The sequence below is a fragment of the Mastomys coucha genome, unplaced genomic scaffold, assembly GCF_008632895.1.
Source record: "Mastomys coucha isolate ucsf_1 unplaced genomic scaffold, UCSF_Mcou_1 pScaffold13, whole genome shotgun sequence".
Lineage (NCBI taxonomy): Eukaryota > Metazoa > Chordata > Mammalia > Rodentia > Muridae > Mastomys > Mastomys coucha.
The window spans coordinates 57,090,779-57,112,415 of NW_022196895.1; the positions used below are offsets into that span (position 1 = coordinate 57,090,779).

The 21,637-nt window shown below is 49.8% G+C and overlaps 1 protein-coding gene across 2 annotated transcripts in view; it reads right to left on the reverse strand.

Annotated features, from left to right (window-relative positions):
- The window catches only part of Ppargc1b (PPARG coactivator 1 beta), a 112,790-nt gene that overhangs the window by 7,547 nt on the left and 83,606 nt on the right, over window positions 1-21,637 (reverse strand). For both annotated transcript variants that reach the window (XM_031365805.1, XM_031365804.1), the window contains exons 3-11: window positions 16,952-17,164; window positions 13,297-13,413; window positions 11,524-12,622; window positions 10,769-10,805; window positions 10,121-10,182; window positions 8,308-9,124; window positions 6,013-6,088; window positions 3,966-4,087; window positions 679-833 (exon numbers count right to left, since the gene is read on the reverse strand). In XM_031365805.1, the coding sequence (XP_031221665.1) occupies window positions 679-833; window positions 3,966-4,087; window positions 6,013-6,088; window positions 8,308-9,124; window positions 10,121-10,182; window positions 10,769-10,805; window positions 11,524-12,622; window positions 13,297-13,413; window positions 16,952-17,164 (2,698 nt within the window). The remainder of the gene's footprint in view (window positions 1-678; window positions 834-3,965; window positions 4,088-6,012; window positions 6,089-8,307; window positions 9,125-10,120; window positions 10,183-10,768; window positions 10,806-11,523; window positions 12,623-13,296; window positions 13,414-16,951; window positions 17,165-21,637) is intronic.

The window sequence follows — 21,637 nt, forward strand, 5'->3', positions numbered from 1 at the left end:
TAGACCAGGCTGGCCTTAAACTCAGAAATCCACCTGCCTCTGCCTCCCAAGTGCTGGGATGATTAAAGGCGTGCGCCACCACCGCCCTGCACAAAAATGTATTTTCTGATCACCCTCCCACCAACTAGTAATGCTAGTCAGTAACAGAGGAGAATGCTAGTGGATCTGTCTCATACAGATGGGGAAACCGAGTCTCACAATGGACTGCCTGTATCGCAAAGGCTACCTACCATGGGCTCTCCTCTACAAATCATTTGTTTCTATGTCACGTTTCTTTGTTTCCCACCAAGCTGTGCATAAATGATACAGGCACCATGTCTGTCCACGTTGCCTTGTATTAAAGGGCGAAGGAAGCTGCTGCCTGTCAAGGGTCACTACAGAGTGCATGTAAAGAGACAGGACAGCCAGGGTGCTGTCGGATGACTGAGAGCACAGATGGTACCTTCCTAGGAGGACAAGAAGGTGACTGTGTGGTTAGAGCTACTCACACAAAACAACAGGCCAGAAAAAAAAAAGCAAGATGTCAGTCACAGAAAAAGCAGCCGGGGAATTCCAATGGGCAGGAGTTAGACAAGGGGCCATGTTCAGAGGGGCCTTCAGTCTATGTGGCATTAAAGGAAGTCACTGTCCCTCATACTCTGGGACTCATTACAATACAGTTAGACTCTGATCTCTTACCATAGTCAGTGTATCTGGGCCAACGGAAGTGCCGGAGCCCTCCATAGCTCAGGTGGAAGGAGGGCTCGTTGCACTTTCTCAGGGTGGCGCCATTCCTCACGGACAGGGCAGCATGCTCTGAACACCGGAAGGTAATAAAGCCGTGCTTCTGGCCTCTGGAGGGAGAGGATAGGATAAGGGAGGGATGTTCTAGGCCAGCCTGGTGGATATTATAAGAATACACATCATAGAAAGATCGGGAAACCACATCACGTGCCCACTTCTCTTCAATGAGGGATAATGGGATTTGATAGGCTAACCTCTGTACTGTGAAGACAGCAGGAGCAGCCGAACCCCTGGATGTTTGACAGTTGCTGGGCATCATGTATTACATCACATTCAGATGACCCTGGGAGGGGGCGTTGTCACCTCTCCCTCCCCCGCACCCCCCCCCCAAGATAAATAAGCTCTGTGGCGTTCCAGGCTCTACCCAATACCATGGGGCTCAGCAGGGATTGACAAGACTCCTGATCATGAAGCTAAATGCTCTTACCACTACCCTCTCTCCGTCATTGCTCCCCTAGCTCTGCTATGTCTCCTTTCCATCTCTGTGTCTCACTCTGCCATTCTCTAGACCAGCGGTTCTTAACCCTTCCAGTGCTGCAACCCTTTAATACAGTTCCTCAGGTTATGGTGACTCCTGATCATAAAATTATTTTTGTTGTTACTTCATAGCTGTAACTTTGCTACTTTTGTGAATCATAATTAAATATCTAATATGTAGGATATCTGATATGTGACCCTGTGAAAGGGTCATTTGACCCCAAGGGGTAGCAGATTGAGAACCACTGCTCTAGATCCTTCAAAGATAGCATCTGCCTCCACCTCCTTGGCTGCCAACTTCCCTTCATTTTGCCTAATCCCACTGATGTTTCAGACCCATCTTAACCTGCGAGGATGACATCTGCTATTCTACCTGCCTGCAGCATCCACTTCCTACCTCTGCAGAGAACATCAAGTCACATGACAGTACCTCCCCGGACATGGTGATACGTATGTTCAAGGATGAACCTATCACCCAAAGCTAAACCCCGGAAGTTTTCCCAGATCTCTGCTAGAACAGTGAGCACGTATTCTGCTCCCCTGGAAACTCTGAGATGTTAATAGGTGAGCTTAGAGCTCTGCAGCAACCAAGAAGCCAGCCTGTTAGGGAAGGACTCAAGGCAAAGGGAGACCTTCAGCCAGCTCTGCTCTGATATTTCAGCTCTATCAACAAGTAAACCACCCTCTGATATACAACCTCCTTGAGCTGCTATGACTCAGATTAGGCCAACCACAGGAGAATCCTAATCGTGTACACTGATGCTTGTTCCAATCGGGGCCAAGTTTGAGTCCCTCTGCTGCTATGAATGTCTGAAAATGGTTGTCTGTCCAAGACCCCCCCCCCCCCTTTAAGGAGGTTGTACACTTTTACGATCTTAGCAAACTAAGCCTTTTCTTTGGAGACTGCTTTCTTTTTTTTCATGTTTGGATGAAGTCCCGAAGACTGCATAAAACTTGGCAAACTTCTATCTGTGTAGTGACTTAAAAATTATAGTAAAAATACATAAAATGACAGTTACCATTTTTTAACTGTGTAGTTGAGTGGGTTAAGTAGAGAGACATTGTTGTACAATGTGCCTCTAGAAAAAATACTTTGTTTTGTCTTTCTGAGCTAGATGTTACTATGTAGCCCAGGCTAGGCTTGAGCTTGCTGTGTAACCCAAACTGTCCTCAGTCCTCGAATTCTTACACCTTCCAAGTGCTGAGATTGCAGGAGTATACTGCCATTCCTTGTGTGAGCTACAGAAAATAGTCCATCCTCTAAAAGCACATCTACAGCCATTAGACAGCATCTCCATTTTATCCCTGGGCCTCCAGCAACAATCATTTCACCTTCTGTTTCTAGGTACATAATATATGTGAACATTCAACATCAGTCTTCTTTTGACTAGCCCATTCCCTCAGCACATTATCTTTAGAGGATATTCATCTACTCGAAGCTTGTATTGCCTCTTTCTTAAGACTGCAAAATATCCTGCTATATATATACACTGCGTTTGGATTATTCTCACCTCTCTGCTATTGTGAGCTATGAACATGGGTGGCTAGTCTCTCTTTGTAATCCTGTTTGCAATTCTTTTGAATATATTACTGTATACCCATAAATAGGATTGCTAGATCACGGGTAGTGAGAAGTGTTCATACATGGCCTCTGCTTCAGTTCCTGCCTTGAGTTCCTGTCCTGCCTTCCCTTCATGAATGACTAAGCTGTAAGCCGAAATAAACCCTTTCCTCCCTAGGTTGCTTTTGGTCATGGTGTTTATGATAGGAATGGACAGCAAACTAGAGCAGTGGCCATCTAAATGGATATGAGGTACGGGATGACAGTTAGACAAGAGGGTACTTTCTGGCTAAAGATTTTTACTATGACTACTGCTGTTCAATCAGAATTTAAAATCCTAATAGCTTACTTTGCAGGTATGATAGCAGATAATTTAGAACTCCTTTAAAATCAGTAAAGCTATCTGTGGTGTCTATGTTGAGTGTTCATAGGCAACTCGGTTTTTGTTTTATTTTGTTTGTTTGTTTGTTTTTTGTTTTGAAGATTTCCTTACAGATTAAAAACTGGCTCCCCTAGGTAAATGAGAACAAGACAGGACTACTTAGCAGATTGCAGGCCCAGGATGTGCTGCAGAAGAAGGGGGGGGGGGCGCTGTGAGTAACATGGAGATTGATGCAGTCAGGTCTCAAAACAAGTATATTTTCAAGCAGTCAAAGGGCACTTCCTGGCCTGCATGGTTGTTTGAACAAAGGCTTTGAAGCCTACACAGGCTCCAGCTCTTCCTTGCTAACTTGTCTGAGATTCTCCCAGAATGAGAAGAGTAAGAATGGATGGGTTTTAAAAGTGTCAAGTAGGGGCTGGAGAGATGGCTCAGCGGTTAAGAGCACTGACTGTTCTTCCGAAGGTCCTGAGTTCAAATCCCAGCAACCACATGGTGGCTCACAACCATCTGTCACGAGAGATCTGACTTCCTCTTCTGGAGGGTCTGAAGACAGCTACATTGTATACATATAATAAATAAATAAAATCTTAAAAGTGTCAAGTATTTAGATGACAGAAAGCATGGATGCTGTAGGTGCCGTAATGGCGTGGTGCTGTCACCAGTTTTACAATCCCACGGTTCTTCTCCCACCCGTGTCCCTCCTAGCTTCTGGCTCCTTCCCCCTGTCCCCTCCCCCAGTTGTAATGGCTGGCCCTGGCTTACCTTTTACTTCTCATCAGCACCTGGCACTCTACTATCTCACCAAACACCTCGAAGCGCTTCTTTAGTTCCCGAGAGCTCATGTCACTGGAGAGATTTCGAATGTATACCACGCGGCCTTCGCCCTGCTCACAAAGGTGGACAGAGAGGGACCCCATTATTACTCTCATGGAGTCTCCATCTAGGCCTGGCTGAAGCAGCAACACTGCTAAAGTCCGAGAGAGGACCGTGACAATCTCTATACCAAGACCTGTCCTTGTTGGAGCAGGGACCACTGAGTACAGGAGAAGCAGCCCGGAGGGAGAACTCCTGCATGGAGGGACTGAGCAGAGACTGGGCAGAGAGGAGCTATACCATCAGATGGCTGCATGTTCTGCTCATCGCTGTTTTGAGCCTTCAAGCTGCTGAGGATATACTGGGGACCTGGTGGTGGGTAGGGGTCAGAGTACACCAGGAGGAAAAATAATGAAATGGGTATTAGGGTCACAGGAGCTACTATTCTATCTGGGTTTACCAAGGAAAGCTGGATGGAGCCATGACACAGACACCGTGGCCCACAGGTCACCCTTAGGAGAGTTTGGCTCTATGCTAGCTGCTAGTGGGCACGCAGATTAGACAGGGAGAGTAAACAACCAGGGAGGCCAGGCTGCAACCTCCTGCCTCTCTTTTGAGATTCATGATTTGATGAACTTGGATCCGTGGCCTGAATACCTGTGCTCTAGTGGGTTGAGACAGTGTGTGTGGCCCAGACAGGCTGTCTGTAGGCACAGGCACAGGCAGCAACTCTCCACATAGCCAATCCACCAACCACAGATGGCAGGAAAGAGAGCCCAGAGCCAGATTCCACAACAGGACCTTTTATACAGTCATAGAGTCTGCTTTGACATATTGGGGTCCTTCCAGGTCCATAGACAAAACCTTTCCTCGCAGTCTCCTGGTAAGTCCCCAAGTTTCAGACCCTCCCCCACACCTGAGCTCTTGGACTCTGCCTATACTTTTGTTTGATCCTTTATCCCTAAGCTCCTTATAGTACCTCTCACAAGTCACCGATGTAAATACATTATCCCAATGGTCCAAATTCTAGTCAGTACTCTGTCAACTCTTAATCCCATCCATTTCCCTTTTGTTTATGAGTCTGCTGTCTTTCCCTTCTTTCTGTCTCAACCACAGGAATTGGGACTTAATTCGTCTTTCTACTGCTGTCACCTGAAGCCTAGGATTAAGCCAGATTTGTCAAACCACTTAGCCCAAGGTGACTATGTTCACCCGTGGTTTGGTTTCGTTCGAGACAGGGTCTCACTACGTTGCCTCAGCTTGCATGGGAACCCACTCTGTAGACCAGGCTGGCTTTGAACTGGCAGAGATCCACCTGCCTCTGCCTCCCAAGTCCTGGGATGAGAGGTATGTGTCACTATGCCTGGCTTTACCTGTACTTTTAAGTACCCGTTGTACATGGCTGTGCGCCTCTGGGGTTTGTGTGCCCCACCCACCTCCAGAAGCGTGGCAACCAGTGAAGCCGTCTGTCCTTTCGTGTGTCTGTTATACCTTCGCTTCCTTCTTTCTAGGGCTATGACATAACTGGTTGGCCCGTGAACACTGAAGGGTCCCAGGGACACCTTTGGGAGCAACCTCAGGATCTAACAGCAGGATCTGGGAAGATCCTTAAGGTAGGTGGAGAAGACAGAGTGGGTTTGTTGAGGGACCCCTTATGAAGCACAAGGTACACATCTCCTACACACAGACAAATTGAGGCTCAGGAAAGGTAGGCTCTTGCCCAAGATCAGACAGAAGAGCATGTGAACTGACCAGCCAAGCCTGTCTCCGCTCAAGTCCCATCATCTTCTGTCTTGGTTCATTCAGAGTCCTTGAGGCTGGGTCCTAAGTGGCTACCTACTGCAGACCACGGCCAGTCAAGATATACATGTGTCCTTCATGCAGCCTAAGGCTCATTATTCCCCAGACAGGGGGTAAAGACTGGTGGCTTAGCATTTCCCGATGCTCCTGGCTTGCCCCCGTTTTTTCTAGGTCCAGGGACCCCCAGATCACTTACGATGGCCTTTTCCCGCCGCTTCCTGGCATGCCGGGCGCTTGGGGTTCCATCTGAACAGGGCCCTCTGCTCTCACGTCTGTCAGTGAACAAGCAAGGCACAGTGCTCAATCTCACTCTTGCAGAAACCCAGCCCTGACTGTGTGGGACCAAACGCTGGCCTGGTGTCCTCTGGGGCTCCCAGGCTGAGATCCCTGGGAAGCACCCCGTGTTAATTCTTGTCCTGACCTTCCATGGCTTGCCCTTCTCCACTGTTAGGGGTAGAAAGCCCTTTCACTTCTTTGCATTATTGATTAGATGAAAAAAAATACCAGGAGGTTTTATATTTTCCCATTTTCCAAAAGAAAGTCTGAAGCTCGGGTTCCAGTTGAGATTTGACCAAAACTAGAAATGGGAGATGCGAGAACTGGAATCAGACCTACTCTAAAGCCAGGTTTGTTCACACTTAAGTTTGGAAGGGTCACGTCCATTATACAATTCACCATCTACTCTTGTCCTCCTAGGGTTGCAGCCCTCCCTAGGGTTTATCCCTCCCCAGATGAGTATTTAAAGTATATATATATATATATATATATATATATATATATATATATATATATGGCTTAGAAGAACATGGACTTTTGAGCTCCACAGACTGAACTTAAATCTGTTTCTTCTACCTCTACCTCTGGTTTAAGATGGAGGTCCAGGACAGCCAGGGCTACAGAGAGAAACCCTGTCTCAGAAAACAAAACAAAACAAAACAAAACGAAAACAAAAACAGAAAAAGAAACATGTATCTTCCAATTACATCTGCGAAGCCTGAGGACCATGACAGCAGGTGATATGACTCGTGAGTTGCTAACTTCCAAGAGCTATTATTCAGTTAAGAGTTCTCGTTCACTGAGACCAGAGTTGGAGAGCCTTCCCTTCCAGATTGCTGAGATAGGAATTCTTGGAACTGGGTTGGCATTGTTCAGTTGGTCTCAATGGATTGTCTGCTGATGGCCAACAGGAAGGAAGTAGGTCTAGAGAAGGGACTGGCATAACCAAGTCACTCTGTCCAGTGGACAGAAAAGGCCAGGCCTACACTGGGCCTACATCTGAGAAGAGAAAATAGGGAATCTATAGTCTCAGGGAAGATCTCAACTTCTCAGGCCCCGGGATACAGACCCTGTCTAAATCCATGCGTTAGGTAAGAAAGAAAGTGGCCAGGAGCTCTAGTGCTGGCAGTGGGGGGTGGGCTCAGCACTGGGGAAACTTCGATGGCATTAAGATGTCTTAGTGGAAAATTCCTGGGTAATTGTAAAAGGACCAGCAGGCAAGTCTGGAGAGTTCTGTGAGACAGCAGAGCTGATGGCTTGTCCGTGACTCCTCAGGGAAAGGCATTTGTAGTAACAGATAACTTGCACGTTGGTTTTGTGGGGCCTTCCTGAAATTTATGTGTGTGTGAATCGTTTGATGAGCAGAGGGGCCTATGCTTTCTTGGGGTCCTTGATGAGCTAAGAACAGCTGGTAGAGATGTGTGCATATAAACCTGAATTTGTCTAAGGCATCTCTCAGATCTGAATTCTGATCTCAGACTGCTTTGAGAACTTGTTAGAGATGTAAAGCATCCACACCCACAGACTCAGCCGATCAGCACATCCCTGACCCCCAGCAGCTTCACAAGATCCACAGACAACTCCATGGTTCTGCTCAAGGCTAAAGAGCTCCATCTAGTGGCCACTCTGGTAACCTCAAGCTCAGAGCTGCGACACCCTCACACACCCACCAACCCACCCACCCACGCCTACCCCTTGCGAATCTTTGTGGACTTTTTCCAGGACAAAGCTGGCCTCATTACCTGCTGTGATGAGAGAAACCGGAAGCTGCTCTCCCCTAAATCTGCCTCCGGGTTCCTGCCTTGAATCCCTGGGCCTGCCTTCACTCAGGGATAGTGTAAACTGAGAGGTTGTAAGACAGAATAACCCCTTTCCTCTGCATGCTGCTTTTTGTCATGGTATTTTACCATAGCAATAGAAACCCCTTTCCAGGTCCAGTGCTCAAAGATGGGATGCTCAGACTAGCTCATGATGTCTCATAATGATGTCCTATAATGTCTCAGGGGACCAGAATGTGGAATTTCTTTCTTTCCAACAGTCCCCACTGGGCTTCACTCTCGCCCATCTCTTGGGGAGCCCATCTTGGACCTTCTGACCGAGGCTGGACTACAAATAGAGATAGAACCCAAGTCTCCAAGCAAATTCCTAGGGCTCCTCCCCTCTGGTACCTAATGGGTGCTTTAGATATCCCTCTCCCCAGGGCCACCAAGAATACCTGAAGTTCTTCCGGGTGGCTGGTGACCAGGAACTGCAGGAGGAGGAGCCAGAACTGGAGCGGCTGCGGGAACAGAGCTGCCGGGTGGCCTTACTTGGTGGGCTCTGGTAGGGGCAGTGGTCAGAGCAGGGAGGGCTGACTCCTGAGTCCTCTCCTTCATCGTCCTCTTCCCCTCCCTCCTCCTCCTCCTCCTCCTCTTCCTCAAGCAGGAAGCTGCTCTCGCCACTGCTGCTGCTGCTGTCCTCAAAAACTGTGTCATACTCTGGGCTTTTACATGAAGCCAGGTCCTCGTCCTCTAGAGCAGTCTCCAGCAGCCCAAAGTGCTTTGTGAGGCTGGCACGGATCTCATGGTCTCTTAGCTGCATGCTGTCCTTGGGGGTAGGGTCACAGTTCTGGTCTGCCTCTCTCCTAGGGGCCTTTGTTTCTGTGGGCAGAGTGGCCCCCTGCTTCAGAGTGGCCAAGTCTTCAAGGTGGACCCCGATTGGCTCCCAGGACCGCAGCACCTTCCTCTGCAGGGCAGCCTCTGGCCTGAGCACCTGGCAGTAGTCATGGTCTCCAAAGGAGCACGAGAAGGGGCGCTTCTGGCCAGCCTGCGAGACTGGCTGGGCTGTGGCATGCTGCAGATGGGACAGGAGCTCGCTTCGCTCTGGGTGCCTCTTAGGCAGCTTGTGGGAAGCCCCTGGGGTGGCTGTGAGCTGAAGAGCCTCAGGGGAGGGGAGGCTGGGAGCTGTGTCTTGACCTGGGCTGTGCTTCACATCCTGCTTGAAGGGGTCCTCCTCCATGGGCTTGTATGGAGGTGTGGTGGGTGGCGTGAGTCCTACCCAGGCAAGAGGAAAAAAGGTGAGGAAAGGAAAGACAGAGAGGGACATTAAGTGTTCTGTTTGCAAGGACACAGAAGTGGCCGCGTTCCACAACATCCCTCTAGGTGGATGGCAGCCATCACTAACTGGTCCTCAGGCTGCTGCCTAAGCCCGTATGTAGCCCAGAGATCCTCCTGTTCTTAGGAACTGGCAGGAGATGAAAGCCAATGGGCATCCCTTTGGGACTTGGTAATGGCAGCTAATGTGTCCAGGTCAGAGATATCTGTTCCCGTGCTACTGCCAGCCTTTTAGAGAGCCCTGCCTCCGGGGCACCCCTTACAGAGGAAGGAGTGCCACTGGGAAAACCGACCATTCGGTATCTCTGGTGCTACTTGATCTGCTGTTGTCTTCTGGTCTTCCCGGCATACCACAGGAACTTGCTAAAAATACCCACTTCGTTCTCTCTAAAGCCTACAGAATGGGTGCCAAGCACCTCTATGCCTTGGCCCTTTGGGGACCTCTATTCCTTTCTCCCTACTTCTTGCTTTTAGATAGGACCAGTGGACCAGTAAGTCCAATGCATCCTGTACTTCCATTCTTTTGTATCTTTACTCATATCAATTCTTCAACTAAGCACACCCTTCTTTATCTTCCTGTTGGTCCTTCAATCCCTCAGCGCCCCCCACCCCCAGTCCTGGGCACTCCATTTGACCTGATCTTCTGCCTTAATGAGCAGAAATGAGCACATGGCTAACCATTCTCCTGAAGGTTTAGCCTCATCAGACTGTGGTCTCCTCTAGAGCGGTGTCTTTGTTTTCTGATCTCAGTACTCCCTCAGCTGCAGATACCAGCAGGTGAAGGGCTGGCCCCCGGCCTTGACCCACCCCCTGGCAAACTCCCAATGCATCTCAGTGCTAGAGTAGTTCAGGAGGCAGTGGTCAGTTCATGAGAACTCCTGCCCAGGCCATGCAAGCTCCCCACAAAATACCTCACCAGCTGGACCCCTAGCTTACCTGCTGTGCCGCAAAGCTCCACCGTCAAGGACTCCTCAAAGCTCTTCTTGCCCAGAGGGTCACTGGTAGAGGCAGGGAGGACAGAAAGGGAAGGGGCTGATCAGTAGGGAGCTTCCACAGGCTCAGACTTTTGAAGGGAGCAAAATGTACTCTGATAGACCCATGGAGAGGGGCCTAGAGAGAACATCCTGAGGGACCCCATCCTGGCTGTTAAAGAAACTCGAGTTGCAGGTTTTGGAAGGTATAGGCAAAGTTTGATGTAGATTCCTTGCTTTATAGATGAGGCCCAGAGAGGGAAGGAACTGGCTTCCAGTCCCCCGGCATCATGGGCTTCCAGTCCCCATTCCAAAGGGCACTCTTTAGAATCCTGGAGATGCCAGCTTATGAACTGGCTTAACTCTCCATCTTTCTCCTCATCTCACAGAGGCCCCCTTTTAAAACACAATCCCTTTTAAAACTCCTTTGAAAGGAGTCTGGATCCCGTCTGGATCCTGAGGGCTCAAGGTGACAACAAAGGCAGGTCTTGAGGATGGGGCCGGGCTCAGGGACGGATAACCTCCCACCCAAATGCACACATCTAAGACATAAAGCTCATGGTATAATAGACGTATAATTTCTAAAAAAAAAAAAAAAAAAAAAAAAATCTACCTTTGTGACAAGGCCAGCATGAGGCACCTGGGGGAGTCTGAAAAGACAAAAACGAAAATAAGATTCCCCCCCATACACACCATCCATAAACACTCTCCTCTTTGGGGAGCCCTCACATATCCAGGGGCACCAAGGACAGATGCCCTTTAAGGTGACATATGGCCTTGGCCATCGAAGGGAAGGGTGGGGGCAATTCAAATCCACCTTGCATTGCTGGGACTCAGCCAGCAGATCTCCTCACTTTGCAGAAATAGCAGATGGGCCAGGTAACCCCTGCTGGCCAAACAGTGCAGCACAGTAGCCATGCACTGAGGCCAAGGCTCCAAGCCCATGCTGTGATTCTAGATGGTTCTGGTGACGACGGGTCCTTCACTAAAAAGCTCTGAGCCTTGAGCCTCTATCTCTGCTGGTTATATGAAACAGGTCTGCATATGTAGCCCAGGCTACCTTCAAATTCTATCCTCCTGCCTCTGCCTCCTAAGTACTGTTTATCACCATGCCTAGCTTCATAATTTTTACTTCCCCTTGCCCTTATCCAAGCATGGCCTCTTGTTCTCTGTTCATCAAGCAGTGCTTTGATATGCATGATGAAAATCTTGAAGATGACCAGGTATTTTCCTGAAGATCTGCCAAACTGTGGACAACCAGATCCAACCTCATTCAACACACAAGACTGAATGCTTGAAGGAAGTGCTCCCAGATTCCAGTGGGGATGCTATGCCCACCCCCACCCTCTCTGGTGGACCACAGACTACCTCTGGAAGGGGGCCGTGGGCAGCTTGGATCTTCATCTGTGTCCCCACACCCACTCTCACAGGGGCTTTCCAGGGCGGGGATCTGGGATCCCTGGGGGAGCTGCCGGCCTTGATTACTGTCTGTGAGGCTGCCCAGGTCTTCCTCCAGGTTGTGGGTCTCTGTATCCAGGCACATCGAGGGCAGAGCACCTAGGGGCTCATCAGTGAATGTCAGCCAAGGGCCCAGCTCTGGATTCAGTCTTCTGGAGCGCCGCACGGGGCATACAGAGCTGTCCATCTTCCTCCCTAATTTGGTCCATGGCAGGCCACGACCTGGTCTCTTCCTGCCCCACTCCTCTTCCTCCTCCTCTTTTTCTTCTTCCTCTTCTTCTTCCTCTTCCTCCTCCTCATCTTCTTCCTGCTTTTGCCTCGAAGGCTTGTTGACATCCCGTTTCACCTCCAGCCTCAGAGGACGCAGGCTGGGTCTAGGCCTGGTGCTCTTGGGTGAAACAGTGATTCTCACCTCTTCTGCCATGGCAGAGTGAGCAGGGGAGGCCTGACTGTCTTTGGGGGGCCTGGGTCTGGACTGGGGTGTGAGGGAAGCATAGACAGGTATGGCCAGGCGGTAGGGCTTGCTAACATCACAGAGGATATCTTGGGCCAGAAGTTCCCTTAAGATGGAGAACTCAGTCCAGAAGGCTTTGGGAGGATGCCGGGATCGGGGTGAGACCAGCTTGGAGGAGTTGCTGCTGCAGGACTGGGGGACTGGGTCTGGGGCCCGATGGGGCAGCTTCCTCTGAGGCAGGCAGTAGGTATGCATGTAGCGAATGAGCTGTACCATGGCCTTCACATCCTCCTCGGGAGACTGGGGACTGTCAGGGCTGGCCGTGTCCTGTGTTAGGGAGTCTTGGGGGGAGGCTGGAGTTGGCCAGGGGCTTGGGCAATCCTCCCCCACCTCCTCATCCTCCTTGGAGAGGAGCTGAGGACTTGGGTGAGGAGTTGGGGAACAGGCTTTCACTCTGGGACAGGGCAGCACCGAAGTGAGGTGCTTGTGCAGTTCTGTACAAGGCCGGCCCTGAGACCGCAGTGTGGGGATCTTCTTGTCCTGGGTGCCATCCACCTGGAGAAGGAAAGATGCCAGAGTGAGCAGGGAGGGGCACAATACTTCTCCCTCAGCCTGCTCTCAGATCCAGCATCTCTCTCAGGATTGTGGGAAGGGCCCTTTCCTTCACTTTATCCCTAGACCCCAGCAGGGCTGGTACCTGGCAAACTGAGTTTGTGAGGAAGAGATACCCAGACTTCTCCAGGGCTCCCAGCCTTGGAGACCCTTCTAAATATCCATCAAAGCTTTCTCTGATCTACCAAAAAAAAAAAAAAATAGGGCCAGGACAAGTATGGGTGTCACCTTTTGTGTGTAAGGTTCTAAAGTGGCCAGAGGCTCCTCAGAAATCCTGAAACCCTAGTATGATCTGGACTGTGGTCTCCACAACTGGATGTTCCCATCTGCTCCCCACTCACGAGCCCCAAAGGAGGCCATATCTTTCTGTCTCTGCTCTAATATGTGTCAAGATCTGTGTCAACATCTCACAGCTCGAAACACTCAAGTGTGGGAAAGTACAGAGCTCTTTTTAGAGCTTCAAACTATACTGGGTTTCAAGGAGCAGTGACTGGAATTTCTGGCTCAGCCAGAGCTGTGAGGAAGAGAGAGATAGAGAGAGAGACTGGTGTAGACTCTTAGCCATAGCTGACAGCCACCTGGGGGCCCAGGTCACATCTGGGCATATGCAGAAATACCTTGACACAAGGCCGCTGACTTCTGGAACTGAGGCTGGTCTGGGACCAGGTGGCCCCATCCTTCAGAGCATCAGAGCTTGCCGTTGAGGAGGATGTGGCCAGGAGGAGCTTCTGTAGCTGGGAAGAGGCAGAGGGGAAAAGACTAGGGCCAAGCACACTCAGAGACACAGGGCACCGCATTACATGCCAGCTGACTACGCCCTGGCCAGAAAACAGATTGCTGTCTACCAAACTCCCAAATACTATTGCCTCATTGTTAGTACAGTCATTGACCCAAGAGAACAAGTCTGGGTGACACCTGCTCAGCCCACTGTTTGAGTCAGTTAATTCCACATGTCTGTAATAGACACATGTGCATACATACATTACCGATGGAGACGCTATAAACCAAAAGGATGCTCGATATAGGATCCAGCTGACCTTCTCTTTGTCCATGGCATTTAAGATTGTATTTCTTTAATTAAGTAGATAGTACTCACAAATGTTAACATGCACATAAGTATATGTGTGTGTGTGTGAAATTCTAAAAGGTAGACAATTAAAAGCAAGTCTCCTAGCCAGGCAGTGGTGGTACATGCCTTTAATGCCGGCACTCAAGAGGCAAAGGCAGGCGGATCTCTGTGCATTTGAGGCCAGCCTGGTCTTCAGAGCAAGATAGCCAGAGCTATGACACAGAGAAGCCCTGTCTAGAAAAAACCAAAACCAAAACCAAAAGCAAGTCTCCTTCCTTCTCAAGGTTCTTTCTCTTTCCCAGATGCGACTGCCACCATTTTCCTATAAGCCTTCATGAGGTGGGCTTTAATCATAATATATAATCATACAAGAATATATCCAAGGTACATGCTGCCTTCAACCCACCCAGCTGTTTGCATACAAGTAAAGGAATGCTAACCTTTAGTTTGTCTTTTCTTCAACTATTTTTGTATGCGGGGGGGAGGTTAGGGGGTCAGGTCACATGTAGCCCAGGCTATCCTCAAACTATGTAGTTAGTATGATTTGAATGTCTGACCTTCCTGTCTCTTTCTCTCAAGTGCTGAGAGTTCAGGTACGCACCTCCACACCCAATTTTATGGGCTTCATAATGTGCCAGACAAGCAAGTATCTTACCTGTTGAGCTACCCCCTCCCCCAGCCCTCAGATAACTTTAAAAATAATAAAGATTGCTGAAGCTCTCCAGCTTTAGTTCCCTCTGCTGGCAGGTACACAGTTCATTTACCCTGAGAGCAAAGAGACTGAAGAAAAATATCTTCAGGCTCCACCACAGCCAAGGTGAGAACAAGGTGAGAGGTACCCTGGGATTGTTCTATGGCACCAAGTGTTTCCTGAGCAAACACGCCTTCCCAGCACCCCCAGCAGAGAGCACCAAGGCCCAGCTAGAGAAAGGTCACACCCTACACTGAGTGACTGAGGACCCCTGACACCTCATCTAGACCATACACACACACACACACCACACATGCACACACACACACCACATACACACATACCACACATGCACACACACACACACATACACACACACCACACATACACATACACACACACACACACACACCACACACACACATGCACGCATACACACACACACACATACCACACATACACACCACTTTGTGCCTTTGGATCCTGGGCTAGAGGGAAGAGATCTGGTTCTAGTCTACCCCAGCCCCATTCCAGGTCACACCCTGAACAATCTATTTCCTTCTCTGCACTGACACAGGATGGGAGCAGGAGGGAGACACCAAAAAAAAAAAAAAATCACTGGATCTGAGACTTTAAAAAAACAAAACAAAATACCTCTGCTGACCTTAGGATCTGTACAGACCTGTAGAGGTTCATAGCTCTTCCAAATCCACAGATCAGCCCTCTGGAATCCAAGGCAAGGCCTACGGTCTGCATGGCTTCTCTGAGCCCCTCTACAACTATCAATATGCCTGAAGACTTGACATTGGGTCCTACTGCCCATAAGCTAACACAGTAAGGGAGGAAAACACTCAGGAAATGTAGGCAGAACCAGAAGCTCAGGACTAAGACAGCCTTTGGCCAGCAGGGGCTGCTCTTTCCCTTGCCAAGGTCTCCTGCCGCAGGCTGGTGCAGAAAGCACTGAGAATTCTTGCTACTGAGGGCCCTGTCAGGGCTGAGTCAGCCAGTGTGTCCTAGGTGGGCCTGTATGCTAGGCAATGTTCTCAGTGCTCCCTGGTATCAGCCACTGTAATACTCCCAATAGCCTTTGACCTGGGCCCAATTTCACTCCCACAGATCAGAAAGCTGAGTCATAGAGAGGCTAAGAGAGGGTGTGAGTCCAAGGCCCCACACAAGCTCTCACGAGTAGACCTGAGGTGCCAATCTAAGAGACCTCATCCAGTCTAGAAGGATGCAGGACCCCGCAGGAGGGAGCCACATTATGACACTGAACACAATCTGGGCAGGGTCCCCGTAGACACTTGGTAAATGTCCCCTCAATGCTCTGGGACCACAAAGGCAGCAGAAGAGAAGCCACAGGGCCCTAGAACACAAGTCAGTACACATGGGGTCTAACTTGGTAGTCATACCAACTTATGAGACTCATGTCCTAGGCCTTCGTTTCCCCAGAGCAGAACACAATGCTCACCAAGGGCCTTTCCAGGATCTACGAGCCCTCCTAACTCTCACTAGCTCTAAAGCCCCAGAAGCTACAGAGCTCCAAAGAAAGGAAGGAACCCTTGGCAGAAGCACAGAGTTGACTCCATGTCCCTGGGCTCTGGTGTCCTCAGCTAAAGCCCAGGGCAAGCCTCTTCAGCCTCACTTGTGAGGTCCAGGCTGTTGTAAGGGCAGTCAGAGCTGGTATCTTCTCCTCTCATTTCTTCACAGACTCTTCATACATTCACACATTTAACTTGTACATGCTAGTGTGAATACTGGCCCCATGTCTCTGAAGCGTAACCTAGAAGGATCTATTTGAAACGGATTGCATGCCTTCATAGAGTCAGAAATTCTATTTCTAGAATTTGAATCTATTTACATGGGGCAACCGATGACTGTTGTGCCATATGTGACAATCAGGCAGGTGTCAATGGATGTCTATCAGGAGGGGAATGGTTAAAGGATGGGACATCCTTACCTGGAAATCCTACACAGCCAACAAGGAGACAGAGCTCCACACACTCATCTGAAGAGTTTCCAGGACACACACACACACACACACACACACACACACACACACACACACACACAGCTCAGTGAGGAAGCAAGGTGCCAAACAGGCTATCATGCAGGCTCTGTTGTTTTTGCAGTTGAAAAAAAAAAAAAGGTGAAGAGTAAAGTCATGTAACAGATCAGTAACCATGGTTACCTCTGGGGAAGAAGGCGGCAATTGTGAGAGGGCTCGGAAGGTTTTGCCTTTAACTGTCCACGTTTCTGATTCCTGCTTGGGTTTTTATCCTACGTGTGTTATCTTTGTGGAAATGTTTGTGTGTGGTTTTAAGGTTTAAAAGAGAAATAGAACAGAGTCTAATGCCATGGCCCAGGCAGGAAGAATAAGGTTCAGGGAGGCCTCACACCCCAGGCTCTCTGCAGAAACCATGTCCTGATGCTCAGGGCCCTGACTGAGCTAGAACTGACAGCTCAGTCCTCCCCAGTCTACAATCTGACATCAGCCCCAGGCCACAGTCCTCACCAGTGAAAGCTCATCCACTTCAGATACTGGGGACAGAAGCCTCTCCAGGGCGGGGCTGGGGGGTGCAGATAAGGGAGCAGGTGAAACTGGAGTACAGGATGGTGTGTCGCCTTCATCCAGTCCTGGGAAGGCAGCCAGACCCACATCGTCTTCGGGGATGTCATCCAGGGTCTTGGTAAGCGCAGCCAAGAGAGCTTCATTCTCACTATCAATCTGGATGGAAGAAAGAAAGAGGGGGAGAGGAAAGGGTTAGTCACTGTGGGGGACCCAAATTGCCTACCCCGATGAACCACAGCTACCAGCCCCTTAGCCTAAGACATCTGTTCCATATTTCTTTCAGTAAACAGGTTGTCAATTCCAAGAACCACAGAATTTGGTAAGCAGGCTATGGGAAGGGCCTTGCCTGAGGACCCAGTCCTGGCTCTGCTGCTCACTGCGCTGTGACCTGGGCAGAACCCAGACTATTTAAAGACACCTGCCTCTTCAGTCAAAGACTCAAGCTCCTCTCCATCATCGGTAGCAGGGTCCCAGCCCCTTGAACTTTGATGCCCACACAGGGTAGAGACTGGATATCCCAGGGATCAATGGGGCAATCATAACTAAAGCAATGAAAAACAGCTTGGACTTCCCATGGGATTCTAGGGTTTGTTCTCTTTGCTCCCTCGGGGAGATGTAGTGGGTGCTGTAGTTAGGAGCTTGCGCTCTGGAGCTATTGACTCTCAAAGACCACACTTACCAACTGTGAGTCTTTAAGGGCAAGTTGGTCCTCCCCTGCCAGATGGGATAACAGACAGGACTCACACCAAAGAGTTCTTGTTGAACATGAATGGGTGACTGCAGGTGCTTAGAAAACAGTGCCTGAGACAAAGCAAGCGCTTAGTACTTGCTATGCTATACTTACTAACTAAGCTACCACGATTTCAGAGACAATGACGAGGACCAGTGCCCACCCCACTTCCTTTCTTCCCTTCCCATCACAGGCTGTACCACATCTGGCTTTGTATTGGATGCTGGCCATTGAGCATACCAAGACCACCATATTCCCTGCCCTCCTAGAGCTTGACCCTTGTGAAGAGGGTAAAGAGTGGAGCTAGACAAGAGAACAAGTGAGTGCATCTCTGAGCTTGAGAGAGACTTGGGAAAGACAGACGAGCCTGGGATAGGAAAGAGAATAAGACTGTAGGCTGCCCAGAGTGGTCAGCAGCTGATTCTTAAATTTCAGTAGTCAAGCAAAGGACTCAGAAAACAAAGCTCAGGCCAAGGGGACACCCTGGGTGAGAGGGACTAGGAAGCTTTCAGTAGCACCTAGGAGTTCACACAACGCCACTGTGAGGGGAGGGTGGTTTGAATCTCCATTTTGCAGAGAAAACTGATCACCCAAAAAGTATCAGACAAATCCAGGGCTTGGACCACATACCTACGCACAAATAAACCAGGGCTCGGCTTCTCTGCTCTCTGCAACCCCTGAGGTGCCTAGCCGCTCAGGCCTCCAAGTTCTAGGTTGAGAGCATAGACCAAACTGCTAGATTAGGCCAAGCACTCCAGTCAGTAACCCTGAGTCCCTGGGTCCATGCTGGCAGAAGCTCAAGCTATCACATGGTTCCTTCCAAGGCACGCTTTCCCATCCCAGGTCCAGCTATTCATCCTTTTTTCAGGAAGTTCACCTGTAATACACATCTCGTGATGGTCTTTTGGCTGCACTAAATGTGTTCCAGGCTGCACCCTTACAGTCAGAGCGGCAGCTGAGTAACTCAACCGGGGACTCGGGGAGAGGAGAATAAACGTGTTTGTAATTTTTAGAACAGAGCTAAGAATAAAAAACACAAAACAAAAAAAGTCAGAAGTTGTTAGTGGGTCTGAGCCAGGGCTTTGTGGACCATGGATCTGGAAAGCGATGTGGCTACCCCCACCTTCGAGACTCCCCCAATCTCCAGGCAAGACTCATTATGCTCCATTTCTATAACGGCTTCCTAGTTCTGGTGGAGAATCAAGATCCTGGGACTGGGGACCCAGTGATATTTGAGGGATGGCCACACAAAGCTCTGCCACTATCAGGGTAGCCTTGGGCAAGGTGGTTCCTTCCGCTGAACCTACTGCACAAGGTGAGGATGTAACAACAGGACTGCCCCCTCGTTCCAAGCTCGGGTGTGGGAAGCAGGGAAACTGCAGAACAAAGATGAGGGAGACTGGCCAACTTCAGTTTCTCAGGTTCTAGGGAAGTCAGTCAGAGTGATGTCATTAGTGCTGGGTGGAACGAGAATTCCCAGGGTGCCATAAATTATCACATAGAGCAAAACCGTCAGGGCATTCAGGGTCACCCAGGGGCCATGGGTGCCAAACAAGCCACATGTGTGTTCTCAGCTCACTTGCGGCATGGATGACTTCATGCCAGGGTCCTGGTGACACACGGCTCCAGGCAACAGCCTCCACCAGTCACAGCTGGCTGGTGTTTCTTGGGAAGCCTTCCTGCCGTTCTTTCCACAGGTGGGCTGAAGCCCTAGAACAAAGACCTATCAAAGCCACATAGCAAGCCAGGGCAGGGCCAAGGATAAGAGAACCCTAACTCACAGAGCACAGGCCTGGGCCAGGAATGAGCACCAAATGGCGGAGACCACTATGAGGCTGGATGTAACCTACACTGACTAACAAAAGACCTGCTCCTCACCTCCTCTCCCTGAGTAGCCTAGCTCTGGGATGGCTGGGTGGGGCTGGGAGAAGGGCCACCTTACCCACACACTGCTGCAGCTCTTTCCAGGCCTCCTGGCTGCCCTGTAGGCGCCTTCGGATATCACTGGAGCTAGCCACCTCATCCTGCCTGGGCCCCATTAGCTTGTATCCCCTGCTTAGCTTAGAAATGGAGTGAAAATTAATGGCGAGTTAATCAGCTGAGAGAGGGATATTAATAGACTTGCCCCCCCTCCCCCCAGCCTTCCCAGACTCATCTCAAGCTGGAGGAAAAGGAACCTCAGAGAAACCTTAATGAAATACTGCGTTTTGGGGACTGGAGTGGCATGAAGGAGAGTCAGGAGAACACACAGATAGAGATCCTTGCTTGTCCCAGAGGCCTCCATGAGTCTGGAGACGCTCAGGAAGTCACCCACGGCCCAGCATGCCCTTCTGAGAGAATCCATCAATTCCCAGCATCTGTAAGGACTGGTAACTCTCTTCCTCCATCCTTAACGCACCCAGAAACAGTGAGCCACACTGTTCCTTCTTCATTCCTCACAAGGGGAGACTGGGGCACTGTAAAAGGGAGCTTGCCAAGGCCACATAGCACAAAATAGCCAAGCACCTGCTTACTCTAGACCATCCAACTAAGAGCCTGTCATACCCTGGCCCAAAGACTTTGGAACATTCAGAAAATAGAAACCAACGCCCACGTCCCTAGATCCTTTCTCTTAGTTTGTTCCTGTAGCAAGTCCTGTAAGCGGCGGTGCCGTTAGATGGTCAGAAAAGGACTCTGATACAATGCTCCATGCTCCATGGTGCCCACTGGCAGGAGGAAGCTGCCTAAGTTAATGGCAGAAAGAGGATGAGAACCAGTGGGCCCTGGGCCTCTCCACTCAAGGTGTTGGAAGAGCTCCTGTTTGGCCCTTGAGAGCTCCTTTGATCTACTCGTTGAACCATTACTATATGCCAGGACTTCAGAAATGAGTCAACCACTATCTTCAGGGAGAACACAGACAGAAGAAGAGTGCCCATGAGCAGGAGTGACCAAATGCTCAGGAGAAGCAACCCATGGCTCTGTTTCTGTGATTATTATTTATTTGGGCCGGACACCATGCTAGACACAGATAGGGTAAAGCCCTGGGGTACTATATACACAGGACAGTGACATAGCCCTAGAGTTCAAGAAGGGACAGAGGGATGCCACACAGACAATGATGACAACAGACTCTAAACACCATCACTTGTCCAGCAGCTACATTTATGTGCCATAGCCTGGTCTGGGGATGAGGGTATTCAGTGGAGAGCTACTGGTCTAAGAGCTCAGCTCACTGGGAAGGCTAACTGCTCACTGGGTTGGGAGCTTCCACATTGAGGCTCGCATGGATTCATTGAGCTCTGAATCCATTCACCCAGGACAGGACTTCTCCAGAGGCCTGCCGAGGCTTGGAGGACTAGATGTGGGAGCCTGTGCAGTCTCCTGGGGATGGAACCCAGCGGCACTCTGGCCCCCCTTGTCCATTAGCTCTCTGTGCTCTGAAAGCATTTTTGAAAAACTGTCCCCTAAGAGGGAGGGGGCAATGGTCTTTTGGCGCCGTGGTTTAAGTTTTGTTTTTGTTTGTTTTTTAATGGAGAGGGCTGATGAGGCAGCTGGTAAATAAAGTGGTTGTCTTGCGTGCAAGAGACCTGAGATTAAGGCTCAGAACCTGTGCTAAAAAAACAAAACCACGAGTGGTAGTGTGAGCTTGCTATTCCAGGGTTAGGGAAGGAGAGACAGGTGAAAGCCAGTCCAGGAACAGAGTCTGTCTCAGAAAGGAAGATGTCCTGGATGTAGTACTGTGTGTCTTTGATGCCAGCCCTCGGGAGGGAGAGGCAATGGACCTCTGCGGGGATACACGATGAAACCCTTTCTCAAAACCAAACAGGCAAAAAAACAAGGTGGCTGGTGACTGAGGAATGACACAGAGGTTGTCCTCTGGCCTACACAGGCATGAACATACACACACACACACACACACA